This window comes from Vidua chalybeata, chromosome 5, assembly GCF_026979565.1.
Source record: "Vidua chalybeata isolate OUT-0048 chromosome 5, bVidCha1 merged haplotype, whole genome shotgun sequence".
Classification (NCBI taxonomy): Eukaryota; Metazoa; Chordata; class Aves; order Passeriformes; family Viduidae; genus Vidua; species Vidua chalybeata.
In genome coordinates, this window is record NC_071534.1 from 42870494 (window position 1) to 42887580 (window position 17087).

At 39.0% G+C, this 17087-nt stretch overlaps 1 protein-coding gene across 1 annotated transcript in view; it reads right to left on the minus strand.

Moving 5' to 3' along the window:
* The window catches only part of ANO6 (anoctamin 6), a 44744-nt gene extending 28581 nt beyond the window's left edge, over nt 1–16163 (minus strand). The window contains exons 1-3 of the mRNA XM_053943548.1: nt 16136–16163; nt 15530–15606; nt 6891–7019 (exon numbers count right to left, since the gene is read on the minus strand). Coding sequence (XP_053799523.1) covers nt 6891–7019; nt 15530–15606; nt 16136–16163 — 234 coding nt within the window. The remainder of the gene's footprint in view (nt 1–6890; nt 7020–15529; nt 15607–16135) is intronic.
* Between the last annotated feature and the right edge of the window lie 924 nt (nt 16164–17087).

Genomic DNA, 17087 nt, shown 5'->3' on the forward strand with positions numbered 1-17087 from the left:
CTACAGACTGCATGTCAAAATACCAGCCTGGGTAATGGGGGGCACCTGTAGGCAGCTGGGGCTGGGGCTCTTAAGTGAGCAGAAGAAGATGAATTTAATGCACTGGGGACTGAGAGCTTTATTCCTGTACCAGGTTAGGCTAGGGCTGCAGTGAGGTTCTCAGGGTGACTTGGGGATACTACTTTCTTACTCCCAGATTCCTTTAATGCTACTGGCCAATTTATTTGTTGATTAATATGTGCTTAAAAGAATTGGCATCTCCCACTACAGGAACCTAAAGAAGAAGGACCCAGTGCTTTTTGTCATGTGGTTCTCTATAGCAATTCTAGCTGCCTTAAGACCTGTGCACAGGATCCAGACCTGTTGCTACTGTAAGCAACCAGAGTCAATGAATGACCCTCTAGATGAAGTCTTGGGAACTTTGACAGGTATGTAGAAAGTGGTCCTCAGGGCTAGACTCAAGGCTCACCCACTCTAGGGGCAAAAAGATGCTTCAGCAAATGGGTAAAAATCTTCAGAAGTTCCACAGGAATAGGTCAGTTATATACCCAAATAAGTTTCATCCAGTTCTTGAATATTTTAAGATGGTTATAAGTCCCCAAACAAGAAAATGTTATTTTTCCAAAACTCTAGCAAGTCTTGAAATTAATAAATATAGAAGTGAATAACAATATGAACAGCCTACCCCATTTATAGTTCGTTAGTTCTCAGCTGCAGCAGCTGCATGTGGAAATGATCTCAATGGACTGATTTCATATTTTGTGAAAAAGTATTTTTCTTATCTGTTTTGGGTTTTCTGTCTTTTTTTTTTTTTCCTTTGAATATCACCTTCTACTCAAGCTAGGCACAAGAAGAGCCAAATATTTCAATCTGGCTTTCTTTTTTCTCTCATCGATACTTACCACTTTTCTCCTTATTCCTTGCTTTTTTCAGGAAAAAAACACAAACCCAGACTTTGATAGCACTCTCCATGTCTCAGGAATTCAGTTGGCTATTGGTGACAGTATAATGCTGTTTATATTTTTTTCTTGTATATGTGTGTGTGTGTGTAATACAGACATTTATGATGTGTACGTCTAATTATCTTTGTTGTACTGACAGCTCTAACTTAAAATCACAAATGTGAATGAGTGTTTGTCTTGCAGTAATATATTCTCTTGCATTTTCAAGATATTGACTATTTCATAGATAATACTGTTCTCCAGTCTCCTTAAAGATTTTCAGCCACCTTAGCGTCTAAGTAAACTATATAATGATTTCCTCTGCAATTTTTGTTTTATCAAAACTCAGCCCTCTTACCAGTTCTTTAATATATGCAATACACAACACACAGGAGTTTGTCACTCTAGTAGTAACTCTTCTGCCATTTCATCCCACCTCTTTGCTTCTTCCATATTCATGTGGTTGTTTCTAAAGTGAATACTACTCAGTCATGAAAGTATTTCAACCCAAGTTCTGCTTTGTTCCATCAAATAAAACAGGCAGGGGGCTAAATGTCTGTTTCATTTTCTTTCTAAATAGCATAAAACCAGATGCAGAACAATTCTCATTTGTAGAAATCTAATACTATTTTTAAAAAACTTTTAATCAGATTCCTTTAATAATTGATTATGGCAAGGAGTTCCCAAAATTAATTTTGCTCTCAACATCTTAGATGAATGTTGACAATATTAAGGTTTCTAATAATGCATAAATTCAAATCATGAGAAACAAAGCCTCTGGGAGGCTTTGCTAATTAGGGGCTTTGCTATTTTATATAAATGATTGAATTATGCATATAATGATCTATGGAGGAGCTAGACTTTTACCCAGAGGAGTCTATAGTGGTTTTGCATTGACTGGGGAATACAGTATATAGATATAACAGTTTATTAGGCTGGAAGGTGGAGACCATCCAAAGTTTATTTTAGTATCTGGCATTTTGCTCAGCTACCTGCAAGGCTAAGGTGCAATAATAATGTAATCATGGTGATGCTGCTGATCTAAATCTGACACAGGTTTTGATGATTGAATGGCTAGTCAATAGACTAAGACATCTAGGATGCATAATCATACACAGTCTTAGGAAAATGAAAGCAGAATGTAAGTAAATGCCAAGTATTACAGACATGTGGAAGGATCAGCTCTTGTGAGCTGCTTTTTCACCACGGTGCTTTCAGTTTCTAGTGATTGTCTTGCCAAGTTGAGGAGATTAACAAGATTGTGGGTCTGGAAATTGGTAGCAGACCAGTAGCACTTTTCCCCCTGTGTGTTGTAAATGGTAGGGAAGACTTGCTTTGATTACAGTGACAGAACAACACCAACTCATATCTTTGCTAAGTTTCTTTTGTGCAAAGAGAAAAGTTCCCTACCACAATATCCATGTGGGTTCAGGGGAAAAATCCTAACAAAAAAGAGAGCTTGAATAGCCTCCTCTGCCTTACCTGACAGGCAGATAAATCACAGTCAATAAGAGAAAGTACATGAGGCCCAAAGCCTCCTCTATGGAAAACAGCTGAAGGGAGTGAAGAGGATCATTGTATCAATATTAGCTGCCTCACAGTTTCTTTGATGGTGTTTGGAAGGTTTCCTCAAAGTCCCAGCTTTCAGCATCAGAAAACTAATTGATTGAGAAGCTCTGCTTGGTAAGCTTCTTTCCCTTATGTTTTAAGACAGTCATAAAATTGTTTGACGACAGACATGCTATAGAGAATAAGCCTCCAAAAATGCAAACCCAAAGAACTCCAAATACATATTTTCTGATATACCCTTTGATTTTAAGCCAGCTTCATGGTTTTTTGCAACCTGATCTGTGACCACACAGAATTGGGTAATACTGCAGTCTAGCCCTGCCCTCAACAACAGCTTCCAGTCAACCTGTTTGGAAAGGCCCATTTCTGTCTTACAAATGTATGTAGTAACTGCAGAGTAACTCCCTCCTTCTATCTGTCTTCATATTCTTCTGTCATCCTTCCTTCCAAAGTAGTAAAATTTGGGTTTGTGGTTGCCTCAGGAACAGAGGTTTTATTTCAGTGAGTTTCTGCTTCAAAACCAAACCATTCAGCTGAAATGAAGGCAGGTGTGGCTGCCCTCCTCCCAGTGCCGAAGGTCCCTTCCATGCTTATCAGACTTCCTGAGTAGGTTGGCCGAGCACACCACAGGCATGCAGAGCCTATCATTCTCTACTGCCTCAAATCACTGCATAAAATGGCACAGAGATACCCTTTTACCCATAAACCCAGTGCTGTTCTCACTGCAGGTATGACACATGCTAAGCAGTGGGTAAGTATAATTCTTGTTTGAAATGTTACCCAAGATTATTTTTGGTCATGGTTTTTCTTTTTGTGGTTTTATTGTTGTTGGTTATCTGAACTAGACAAGTATAGAGGCAGGAACTATTCATCGTTTGCTTATGAAAACAAAGTTCTCCAGCTCTGCTGAAGTTCTCAGTAACACTGTATTTAAAAAACCCCAACGAGATGTGTGTAATATTCTCCATGAATGATAGTTTCATTCAATTAAAAAAAAAAAATACATCTATTTGAGAAGCACAAATTCCTTCATGGCTGGAAATGAAGGTTTTGCCCATATTCCAATTTAAATTACTGTCAGTCTTTCTGTTTATTTCTGTTGGGGGGAAATAGATGGACTAAAATGACATTCTGCATTGATTTATCTTGAATTTACCTTTCTGGCCCTGATCCTTTGACTTTCAACAGTGAGCTCCTTGAGGACCTCAACAGATGAAACTGGTATTTGGGAGCATTCCTAAAGAGACTGGTGATATTTAAATTCTATTCTGATGGTAAGCTATCCTGACAAATAGGGTACATAAATTGTAGATTTAAAAGATATGCTTTGAGCAAGAATTTCAATTGCTTGCAAGGTACAGTTTCTGGAATCTTCTCTTGGCAGTCTTATTTTTGCTAGTGCTTGCAAAATTAATTGTGTACCAATTTTAAAAAGTTTGGAGTTTGAATTGAGCTGCATTTTTGAAACTTACCTACTAGCTTTTGGATCCATAAATTATGTTAGATACTTCCCTGAGGTTGTCATTTCATTAGTTTGCCTACCCTAAACCAGATTTCAGAAACAGATGAAAATAAGAGAAGCCCTGTGGATCTCCAAGAGCTTCAGAATCCCATTTTTTTTTCCCTTCTATCAAATCACACCCATGTTTTATTTCCTGCTGTCCTCTGAGCTATTTTCCCAAGAATATTGCTTACTACTATAAACTAATGCTGGACCATTCCATTACATTTATCCAATTATTCAGAAAAAGAGCAGAACGCCATTCAAATCCAATACAATGATACTCCCAGGATCTGAGTCTTGTCTTGCTGCAGAAGAACATGTGGATCTATGCCCTGTTTCTCTGAATCCGGTAAATTGGATACCTAGGTTGTAGCCCGATTTTAAAATCCTTCTGTCTAAACTCAGTAAGAATTTGGGGACTCCTCCACATTCATAATGTATCATTAAAACCCACCCACTGCAGCACACAAAACATTTCACTTCAGGAATCTACAGATGTCCACTAATAATTTGAATTCTGAAGTGACTTCCATATCATGCAATTGAGTGGGGTGCTGTGTGTGTCAGACAGATTTTTTCCCAGTGACAAATCTCTAGATTTCACAGACTGGTAACATTGCACATAACCAGTGGAAAACTTGCTCCTGACTCCAGTGATTTGAGGGTGTCACCCTACAAGAACAGACTTCACTGAATCTTCTATACTTCAGTAAGCTGGAGTTTCCAAATTCTGTGCACAATAAAGCTCTGGATAATAGCTCTGTAAAACTGTCAGGGAAGTCAAAGGACGAGTAGCATGGGCAAGGAACTTATCCATGCTTAAAGCACCCTGAATTACACAAGATGCTACTTATAAAATTTGGCATTCTCAGTTCATCATTGATTAGACAGTGATGTATGCAGTATTTAAAACTGATTGTACATGGCAATGCTCCTTATTTTGGTTGCATTTCATCACAAGGGTGGAAGTCATTTGTCTCAGAAAAAATTACAACCAAATAAACAACAATGTCAGTAAAGACAAGCTATCAAGTAGGTTTTACGCCAACATTGATGAAATATGAGCATATCTTGGGCATCTTAATTTCAATCTCAGATATAAGGTATACATGTACAGTCCCTCTGTTGCTTCAGCTTCTACTTATGCATGGAAGTACCGGTTTTGGTTTCATTCTGACACATCCCAGTCACCCTAGGCTTGTGTGTCATTCTCCTGGCTGTACTTCTGTCCGTACAGGTTTTGTTGGCCACTTTGCTGTCAGGCTGCACAGCTGGCTCTTGTTCAGCTTGCCTTCCACAAAAACCACTGGGGCCTCTTCCACAGAACTGCTCCCCAGCCGCTCAGTCTTCCCTTTATCTGGTCACTTGTCTGATATGGTCTTGTCCTCACATGTGTTGCGTGTAGGTAGATTGCTTCCTCTTCCTCAGCACACCACAGAGTCAACGTGGCTGCAGATCTTTGTGGAACTAAGACCTTGGAAAGTAAAGTTTTTATGCAAGCACCTACCCACAATCTCCCAGTCTAACTATTAATGGTTTCATTCTGGCTAATGTCTTAACATTAACGCTGCACTGAAAATACTACTCCACTGCTCACATTTAATTTCCATCACTGCTTAGAAAAGATGCTCATTATATTTTTAATATATTTGGGCAATGGCCAAGTATTACAAACATAAACGTAAAATGCTAATTGATAAAAACAATTCTTTCCAAAGGGGCAGCTTTTTTGTCTAATTACCTCTTTCAATTAATTTATATTGCTGATCCTGTGATCATGTGTAATACAACATCCACCCACGGCAGGACTCCCTCAAACCCTACTAACGACATTCCTTATGGCTGTCCTGTTAATGCCAACAACAACACTGTGTAATGAGTATCAACCAACTTAGCTACAGGCCTTTTTACTCCTACTCTCCTATTTCCTAATTGCAAATTATTATTTGTATATGAGCTGCTTTAAGTGATGTCTTTGTCCCTGCCTGTCTCTACCAGAGGTTGCTGCTAGAACATGGATTATTACTAAATCAGAGGAGGATGTGGATGGGTGGGGGAGTACAGATGCCAAGGGAACAATCTTAGGCATGCTCATTTCTCAGACAGTTCAGTGGCATGGCTGAGTTTTTGTGACCCTGTGTGCCATAATGAATGTAGTCCTCTGATGGAACTGATTAAAGAATAATAGTTGAAATGATTAAAGAATAATAGTTAATCTACTATTGTGCTTTGTTACTAAGGAGCTATGGAGCTGTGAATGTTAAGGAGCATCAAGAAATCACTGGCTTGAGTCAGAAGCTTTGCAAGGTCTCTAGCAAGGGTAAAGCTGCTGAAGTGCCAAGGGAAAGAATTGTACAGGGAGAAATTCTGGTGGAAGACGTACAGTTATTTCCCTTAAGCAACTTAGCTACATTATCAGAAGTCAGAAGAATGTCAGCAGCTCTGTTACTGTGAAGTGGAGCAATTGGTCAGCCAGTTCCTTTGGGTTCCTATGAATACTCTGATTTTATTATCAGAGTCCATTAGGGGCCTAATTGAATCACTGTAGGTACAGAAAATTTTCCCAGTGTGAAGATCTTGGTGTCTAACTCTAACCTGACACCGGCATTTTCCTGCTCACATCTTCTGAAGGGTGGCCTCCCAGGAGGATGCTCTGAGGTAACCAAACACACACTGACAGACACAATGTGCAGTGCTCTGCCCATCTACACAGCAGTCTAGCAGCTCAAGCCCTGTTCTCTGCTCAGTTTGACGGGCTTCAGTCTCCCAGCTCCCAAGAGTACTCTGAGGATAAGACAAAGCAATTGCTGTTCTGTGTGAGGGCACTGTCCTTTCTGCCCACAGCTCTAACACCAAATATATGAAAAATAACTTACCTTTTGCTTTTTACGATCACTCCTCTTATGAGTCATTTTTTTACTTTCATCTTCATACACCAAAACAAAGTCAATTCTTCGCTGCCCATCTTTGAAGAACAAGGAGTCAGGCTTATCATCAAAATCCACCTGAAAGGCAGGTGCATAGGTTAATATGAAGATTTTTACTTGCTAGTTACTTACTTACTTCCCTTTACACAGCATTTCAGGGAACATAGAAATTCACCATAAATCAGCCTTGTGTAAGCCCAAAATGACAAAGTTGCACAGAGTAAAATGAAGAGAAAGAAATTATACAGAGGAATTTGTCAGGTCTCTGCATGACATCAAATCAACAGAACCTTGATCTAACTTTCTTCTTTAAAAATGGTACATTAGCTTTTCATAATGAGAGAAGCTCTGGGATGCAGCATCAGTACCAAATAATGCATCTGTCTAGTAATTTGTACACCATCATGGACACATCATTAGATAGTTTGTCTACAAGATTGTTGTTGCCTGATGGGAGTCTCAGAATTAGTGCATTCCCATCTGTTCCCTTACCTTACCTGAACAAATGTAAGCATCTCTGCAATTACTAAAAAAAACCAACAACAACAAAAAAAAAAGCAGTAGCTTCATGCATGCTTATACTTAAACCACTGCTGCCAAGAGAACAAAGAACATGGTCAGTGCAGAGATGAGATCTCCAAACAGACACATATTATGTGGATTTATTTCTCATTTTATCTGCAACAATCCAGCAAGCAAAACCACATTGTTGTGTGCCACACATCCATCATGTTATAACAGATGCCAAAATCAAAAGTTTTAATATATCCATAAGCCATTATCTAAGTCCCTGGAGGAAAGCAGGATAGATTGTCATATCCACTAATAACATCTTAATGTGTTATTTCATACGTGAAACGATACAGATACTTTGGTGACAGGGAAACCTGAATGCTTGAATAATGATTCTGTAGTTTCTTAGAGTACTCTGGGGGCAATATCACACATTACCAACCCCCTCCTTTCAGGTAATATACAGCTGTAATGTTATCTGAATCACGCTATGTAATGTGCACCAACCTTTCAGGTACTTGGCCAAACCTGTCCATGCTGTTAATGGAGGCAGTGCCACTTAAGCTGATAGATACCAAAAGCCTGAAGTGGGACTCAGCATGGCATTAGAGACAGGAACATCTCCAAAGCTGGCAAGGCTCCCACACAGAACTGCAGAGGAGCCTTGGCCTCCAGCTGACTGGGCATGGAGGGTAGGCAAGCTAGGATCAGGTCAGGAAAAATGACACAGAATAATCTCTTGCTTTTGCTGTGGATGTGGCAATGATCCCCAGATGTCCTGTCCCTGGAATTTCCCTGTCACTTCAGACCAAATTTTGTGAGACATGCCAGGTCAGGTTTTGGAGCTCTAGGATGTCTGGTCCACAGAAAGGCCACGGAAATGTGGTTATGGCGTCAGAAACCCCAGCAGTGCAGCCTGAAATGGTTGTTCTTCATCTATGAAGAACCAAGAAGAATGCCAGTCTTCAGTCAGGGACACCCAAGTTCCAGGGAATGTATAGTGTTTTAGGAACCACGTGTCAGTTTTTCCAAAACAAATTTTTTCATGCTTTTTTTTTTTTTTTTTTTTTTTTTTGCAAAACCTCTCCCTTTGATGATTTTGTAACTGTTTTTTTTTTTTGTAGATGATTTTCTAACTGTTTATTGGCTGAACCAAAACAGGTGACCAAGATATGTCTCCCTGTAATTATGACAAAATTTCCATATTTTAAATGAACTTGGGAGTTTAAATTCACATTTTTTAATGCTGCATGTGCAAAGGCTAGGGCCTGCTGCAAAGAGGTCCTGTTGACATAGTTGCTTCAAAAGTCTGAGCAGATTCTTGAATAGAACAGTTTTCTTTGAATGCCACCTGTGTGTTGGGATTCGTGTCAAATCTGACAGCAAGCAGCTGCTGCCACACATACACATATGGCCAGTATACACACATTCTGCATGTTAGTTTCACAGCCTGGGACAGGATTTAGAGGCTACCTAGGCAGTCACCAAATCAACATACAATTGCATACTGTGAATAAAGTTTTAGGAAAAAAAAGGCACTCAATTTCCAGATGATGCCACCAGACCACAATGACACTGAATATCTCTATCAGCCAAAGCAAGTCACAGGTGTAAATTTCTAAATTCTTGAGAGACAAAGTTGGCATAGTCCTATCAAGAAATCAGAATTGGCCGTGACAAGCTTTCCTCCTGCTGAGGACCAGTCACAGGTGTAAAACACAGCCTTGCTGCTGTAATTTCCAGTCTCATTTAAAACATAACCATGATGATTTCATATTGACAAGATTTGCTATTGGGAGGAAAGTACCAACAACAGCCAACAGCCCCTGTTGGGACGCAGCCTGGGAGGTGCCTGAGTAGCAGGCACAGAGCCCAGCCCGGGAGCTGCTGCTCTCCCCTGGGACCCCAGCAGGCTGTGTCACATCATGGGCTATAGTGCCTCTGTGTTGCCCTGTGGAAACACAGGGCCCAGATCCTGTGGTAATGAATAACAGGGGGAAGGGTTGCCATTGCATAAAGCACAAGATCTTGTAATTGCGCTTTTTCCTCTTTGGAATCTTAGAAACATCATTATAATAACTTCTGTTTAAAGACACAGAGTTTAGTTGTGGAAGTCAAGCACTTGAAAGCATAAAAGTAGCAATCGCTTTTACTTTTTTTTCACTATGGCTTTTAGCACATTTTCTGATATGACCTGTCCTCAGGACAGAGAAGAAAGACATGGAAAAGAGCAAACATCAAATCAAGTTTTGATAGAAGAAGATTTGATGGTAATTTGTGTTTGCATAATTTCAATGAGTAGTTTTCCTTTAAATGTAGACTTTTTTAAGCTTAAAAAAACAGTGATTATCAATAATAATTTATTATATTAAAAACTATATAGTTATAAAAACCAATTTAAAAAATAAAACTGCCCATTAAACCAGCATTCTGACTGATAAATTTACTTACATAAGTTTTGTCAGTCACATGTGTGTATAACTGTTATTGTATACATACACCTTCATCTCTCTCTTTTACACACTATGCACATATAAATTGAATATAGCTGAAAGATTAATAAGTATCAGACTGCATGAATCCAGATACACAAAAGTTTATACTTATGGAGCAACTTTTTATATGTAATCTCCACTGCTTTTAATCACAAGAGCATTGTTCAGTTGACCTTTCCACAGACACTTTATATATCAATACAATAATAAAGAATTGACTCATGAAGCCTGAATACTTAAGAGATCAAGATTTAGACCCACACAATTATATTGTTATGTAGTTCATAATAAATTAAATATTACTCAATCAAAATTAAGAAGTAAAATGTAAAAGAGAAGGTAATAGCCAAGTTTCCAAACAGCCACATTAACTTACATGTGTGGTGTATTTTGTAATCCCTACTGGATAGCTGGTAATGAAAAATCATATATTATTCAACATAAGTACCCAGGGAAAAACAGGACTGGAAACCAAAAAGATGTAGTGTACTTTGAAGTTAGCATTTCCTTTGAGACAATGTTTGTTTTGGGGTTTTTTTAATATGTAATATTATTTGACAGTTTTACAAATGTTACTATCGTACCAACACACACCAGCTTGCATGCATAGACAAATTAATGGGGCTGAAATTTCAATACATAGTTTTTTAAAGTATCAGTAGCTAATTATAGCAAATTATAATGAACAGGCCCATTGGCACCTCTTCTAAAACACGGGACTATTTACTGCACTATTTAATTTTTTAGCTTTGGCATAAACAAATTTTTAAGTACTGATGGAGGCAATCAGTTGTGCACTCTAATGTTTTAATAATACTCTAATGGACAGCAGGTTAATACATATTAACACCACTAATAAAAAAAAATATATATATCTATATAGCTGTGAAATAGTAATTATACTTAGCACACAATCTGCAGCCTTTAATAACTGTCCAAGTGCTGTACAACCAACTGCTTGCCTACCAGGGCACTATCAGTTGCTTTTTTAATAAAAGAAATCTGAAGGAGAGAAGGACCTGGCCACAAATAAAATTTATGTAACACTGAAGTTACACTTCTATGGGTTAGCCTAGAGGTAGCATGGCCACGTCAATGTGGCTGTACCTCTGTGTTTCAGTTTGGAACAGATCAGACCTGGTGAGCATCACAGGCTCTTCACTCCAGGGAACAAGACTGCAGGGAGGAGCCTGTGGCAACCAAAAGCCCAGAAATGTGTGTAATGCAGACACCACCTCCTCAGCACCAAATGCCTTTTCCACAGCCCCACTGCTCGGGCCCTCACTGCCAGCAGATGCACACCCTGGCTGTGGGTGTGCGATCCCGCTGCAGTTGGGAAGAGCTGCACGGGTGCACTCACACTGAAGGCGCTGTCATAAGCAGTCCTCTGCCAGGCACTGCCCTTCCCTTACACACCTCATCTTCCTACTCCCTGAGCGTGTCCCCCTGTGGCCACCTCGGCAGAGGAATAAGGGGCAAGTGGGACAGGAAGACAAGCTTGCCCCAGCACAGAAGGCTGAGGGAACTGTTTTGGCTTCAAATACCCACAGCATGGAAGGTCTCTTCAGCCCCTTGACCCAGAGTTTGTCAGGAGGGAGACTTCTGTGTGCCCTCCACACGTATAACCAGGCTCGCTGGTGTCTGAGGGGAGCTGCCATGTCTCACTCTGAGAGCTGCTCCTGTAGCCATGGCTACACGTGATGCCTGCAGTAGATTAAACGGGAACATGCAGGCGGAAAGCTCCTTTCAGCAGCAGCCGTGTTCCAGGGAGGAAAAATGGTTGCAATTCCAAGAAACCTGCCTCACTTTTCCAGGCTTCTCTAAGCATGATATAGCTAAATATTCAGTGGAGATAATGGTGGGATGGGCAGCACAGAGACAAGCATGAAGAAAAATATGTGCACAGGAATTGCAGATATTTATTGTTTACTATACCCTGAACAAGCACAGTATTGTAAGCTGGATTTTTTAAATAACAAGAGATTCTGCAGGAATTATTTATCTAACTAGAAAGATGAAAGAAGTGCTTTATTTTGCCTGCAAGAGCCTTTGGTGTGACTGTCAATAGTGCCAAATGTAATCATTACTGGAGGGATAAACTACTTGTCTGCAACCTCACATAATTTTCAGATATGCTTCAAAATAGCATCCTGCAGCATGCCAGTGAATAAATCAGTACTGGGAGAGAAGAGAGCAGAGCCTATGTAACATTGCCTCTGCTGATAGGCACCTGCAAAAAATCCTCCCACTGGGGCACAGAGACAGGCACATGGGGGATCTGCAGGTTGCACTTCAGTTGTGAGTTTTATGAAGGGGAAAAATTCAGAGTGCCTAATTAGGAGCACAGTTATTTCTCTCTGTCTGCTTCAGGAAACTTTAAAACAAGTAAATAAAAATAAAACAAATTATATTACCAGGGTATCAGGAAACATAATTATTTATAAAGGACTTGGAGATTATCTGAAAAAAATATTACAGAAATACAAAGTTCTTCTTACTATCACAGCCATATAAAAAGATTTTTTATTGCTTTAGGTTCTGAGCAACCAGTAGAGACAACTTTCTAACTTTCTGACATTAAGACCAACACAAGCATTTATTCTGGATTATATATATATATATATATATAAATATATATATATATATAAATATATAAGATAGTACTGGAAGAAGTAAGTTTATTTGCATATTGCATAATAATGCTGGTCAGTCTCCAGAGGGTCAAAAAACTGCTGAGCCGTTAACACTTTCCTTTATTATTCATATATTTTAATAACAACAGAGGACTGTTTTCATTCTCTTTTTAGCAATAATGCAAATATTAGCAAGCACTTCATCAGAAGAAGTTTTTTTTTTTTTCATTTCCTCAACATGCGAAGGAATTTCAGCTATGTAACAAACTGAAATAAACTGAGACTAAAGAGAAGTAGAAAAAATATGGGGTGTCATTACAGTCATGCAGTTCTGTCAGCAGAAAGCAGCTTGTAACTGGCCAGGCATTGGGATGCCTTGTCCCCTGAGTTAAGTTTGGACCAGACACCCACTTGACTTCCTGTCTGAGTGTCAGGTTGCTGCTGGCTGCAGGAGGAATTCCAGTCACTCCTGATTAGAGAGAGACCAAATGGCCTTACGTTTAAAGAAAATGGAGAAAGTGCTCACTGAGAACCTGCTTTTCAGCAACTCCCATCTTTCATGGGATGCAAGAGCTGGGAAATTCACTCTTTTGAACTTCCCAAAAGCCTTCTTGCAGAAGAAATTGTATGTGAGGGGCAGCAGTAATAGAAAGTTTGAAGAAGTTAACCTTCTCTCTGCAGATATTCACTCTCAAAAAAAATCTTATTGTTACATGCCAATTCAAATTATCTACCTACAAAGCAGATAAGCTGCAAAATGAAACATGAGCTGGAAAAGCCTTGAACTAATGCTGTCTGTGCAGTTTTGTCATTCTTGTACGTGTTGTTTATGAAACATGATTAAATTGTAGCATCACATCACATGCCATATTTCTATGCTCCTTGTAGTAGCTATGGAATACTCCTTATTATTGTCTTCATTTTATGTCTGATGAGGTTTTTTATTGTTGTTTTTGTTTGTTTGTTTGTTGGGTTTTTTGTTGTTTTTGTTTTGTTACACCTCATCTAAATAGCTCAAATGCTTAAAATAGGGATTTCTTTCTGACTATGCCTTTGATATTCTCCTCACAGAATCTCAGTGTTTTGCAAATGTTGTGAAACTTAATTTTAAAAGATCCCCCAGGACAGAAAGCAGCAGTAGAACTCTCATTTTAATGGTCATAAGGCATCTAAACATCTATGCCAAAACCTGTTCACTGTCTCCTAAATTTGGAGTTACAGCTTTATAGAGCAGGACAATGACATCTTTCCAGAGAGCTCAGCAATTCTCTCTCTTCAAAGAGCAATACACTCAGTTCCAGGTCCACATGTCAGTCTCTTGCAAATGCAAACAGGGCCATGGATGTTCTCCTTTGTCACTCAGGAAAAAGAAAATCTGGCTACAACTTTACAAGTCTTGCACAAAAATCCTTTAGCAGGCGTTGCCCAATTATCTAGGACCAAACTCAATTTTTCTAGTGGTAAGAGCCTTTCATTCCTTCACTGCAATTTCCTGCCACGTTTAAAGTTTTATGAAGTACCACAAACAATATCCTCACAGATTTTTGGCGTTTTGGAGATAATTGTCCTATTCATGTGCCAAATGAGGCAGGGATCTTGTGGCAAACGTAGCATATGATCCTGTAATTAGAGAAAGCACTGTAAGAAGAACAGGACTGTTTCTATTAGCCAATAATTTACTTAGTTTTGGCTCCTCAGAAGAACTTGCAGAATTAAATCAAATTTCCAGAATACTTCTGGCTGCAACGCATGATCTAAGTTTAGACAAAAGGCATAGTACTTCCCTTCTATTCAACTGTTTCAAGTCAGGCTTCCTCTTCAGTTTCTGTTTCTAGCTACAATTAGCCCTAATGCATTTAGTAGAGGTTCAGTAGATGTCAATTTTATCTTTCTGTCTCCTCCAACCCACTGAAACTATCTAGATCAACAAGGAGGACTTGACAAAGAAGGAGCAGTGCAGAAATGCTTCTAAAACTGAGAAGAAACTACAATTTCTGGTAAACATGGGTAACCAAAAATAAAAATAGATTTTGACCATCAATTTTCAGTAGAAATAAAAATAAATTCTACCAAGACTGTTCAGAGGAGACAGTTCTAACCACAAGGTATACTACATTCCAGCTGTTTTGATGCTATTTCACTTCATAAAAATATGTAAAAAAATCAATGAACCACAAGGAGACCCTAAGAAGGATTTTTATAACATCCAAGTCTAGGCACTCAGTTGGGAAATGGAAGCTCTTGGTTGCACCGCATGCTTCAAAAATGTTTAAACAGCTTCAAATGAACACCTTGCTGTGAAACACAAGGTCAGGGGAGTCAAAGATGTCCACCTCCCAGAAGGAAACTCATTTCTAGTTACTTTGGGTATTGGTTTCCTATGCGATCTGAGGTAGGGGTTCTTGAGCTAGAGCCAGCAGCCTGCTAGCTGCAGAAAATCTTAGGTGAGCTGGGAACCTCGAACTTTGGACAAAGGGAATGGACAACTCCAGGTCTTTCTTATCCTTGTCAGTTCAGTCTCTGCAGTAAGGAGTTTCTTGGTATCTCCAAGCTTTCTTAGAGCTTTCTTGGGTTTGTGTGTTTATATGTAGGGTGTGTTCAGAACTATTTATTCTTTATACACACAGAGAAATCCTATACATTTGTGAAACAAAATTACGTAGAGAGAGGAGGTGTACGTGTATATATCAGTTTATGGTGAGTCTATATGGGTCACTTATAATTGAGTTCAGTGCCTGTGACAACCTGTACTTTCAGATCTGAGTCAATTACTTCAGGTACCTTTAGGGAAATGGGGATAACAGCAACTCAGATTTAATCACAAAGATGAACTGCATGTGATGCAAATGCAAATGAATGCTAGTCTTCTGGAACAGCTACTGGACTGTTGCATACTTACAAGAGGAAATTTTGCAGGTATTCACAGTTAAAGTAAACAGGTACCCACCCATTCAGGAGTATGAAGGTTTTGCTGGTCTGGCACAGTTCCATAAGTGGGAATAATCACCTGGTTCAGTTCCAAGACTAAAATGAAACATAAAAAATGAAAACATGTTAGTATTTTTGGTATTTAGCATTTGTGGTATGTTTTTTTATGGGTTTATATAGTTTAATTTTTTTTTATTAATGCTTTGTGCAGAAGCCAGTTTATTGCACTTATTTAGTGTTTCAGAAATAGAACAATTGTGTGTCACACTTCAGTTACAATCAGCAGGTGGCAAGAGAGTGAAACACCAGGATGACAAGGTAATGCTAGGAGAACATTTTGACAGTGATGCATCCCTACAGTGATGCAAACAGGATACCTTTACTAGTATTTTCCTAGTTATTTAGTGTTTCAGAAACTCCATGGACATTGTAGAAGTTTGTTTTTCAATGAATACGGGTACCAGAATTGGCTCCAGCTGTGCAAATAACCCTAGCTCATGCTGGCTGTACTTGTCAGGCAAGAACAAATAACAGTAGCAAAGAATTCTTCACAAGGCTTGGAATGGTGTTATACAGGCTGTGATACTGTAATATCCACTCAGTAACACATGACCTAAAAACACACCTACAACTTCGGTGGGTATTGATGCCATTGACGCCTCAGCTACTCCTCACCCATTCCATCAATACCTGTCAAAAAAGAACAACCTGAAAAACCAAATTAGTTTCCTGAAAATACAACATAAACTAAAAAAATGACTTTGTCAAATATGCTGCTGCATGAAGCCATTGTCAGGCACAGAGGGAATACTGTCTACCAAATCAAGCACCGGACAACACACAACTTCATCCTAATAAAGTTACTGGAAGTAAGTTACAGAAGCTCTACAATTGCTGCAAGGTATTTGCAAGGTTTTGTTTCTCCACAACTATTTTTGTTTCTTAAGGAGAAGTCAGATAACATCCTGAAGCTGAAGATAACATCAAGTAGCTGAAGGGAGCAGGCTGCTTCCTGCCTATGCACTGCAGGCAGATGGATCCCATGTGTTATTTTTAGATCCTTAAAGCTGAGACATATCTTAGTTAAGCCTGTCCTGCACTGAGGAAGGGTCATGGATAACACAGGTACCTAAGTACCAGTGCTGTCTGGAATGGATAGCCTCAACCTACCAAAAATACTATAATACTATAAGAAGATCTCCAAACTCTAAAATAATTAGTCTACAGTACTTTTAGAATAGATCAACATCCATTAGATACAAAGCCAGGCAGAACACAACTGGTTATGTTTTGGTTTAGTTTAGCTTTTTTGTTACTTGGTTTTGGGTTTTATTGGCTTAAAACCTTCCTTGCTAAATGGCCAAATTTGCAAGACATTTTAAGAAGATTTTCTTTTTCACTGATGATGCTCATTTATACTAGCTGAAGTCAAAACACTTAGAAAAAGAGCACAACAAGATTACAAATCAACAGAACTCTCTCATGGCTTCCAAACAGAAAATTCTTAATTTTAAACCCTTAAAAAGGGTTTAAATACCCTTTCATAGAGTTTGGTAGGGACTTAATTCCAGGTGGTG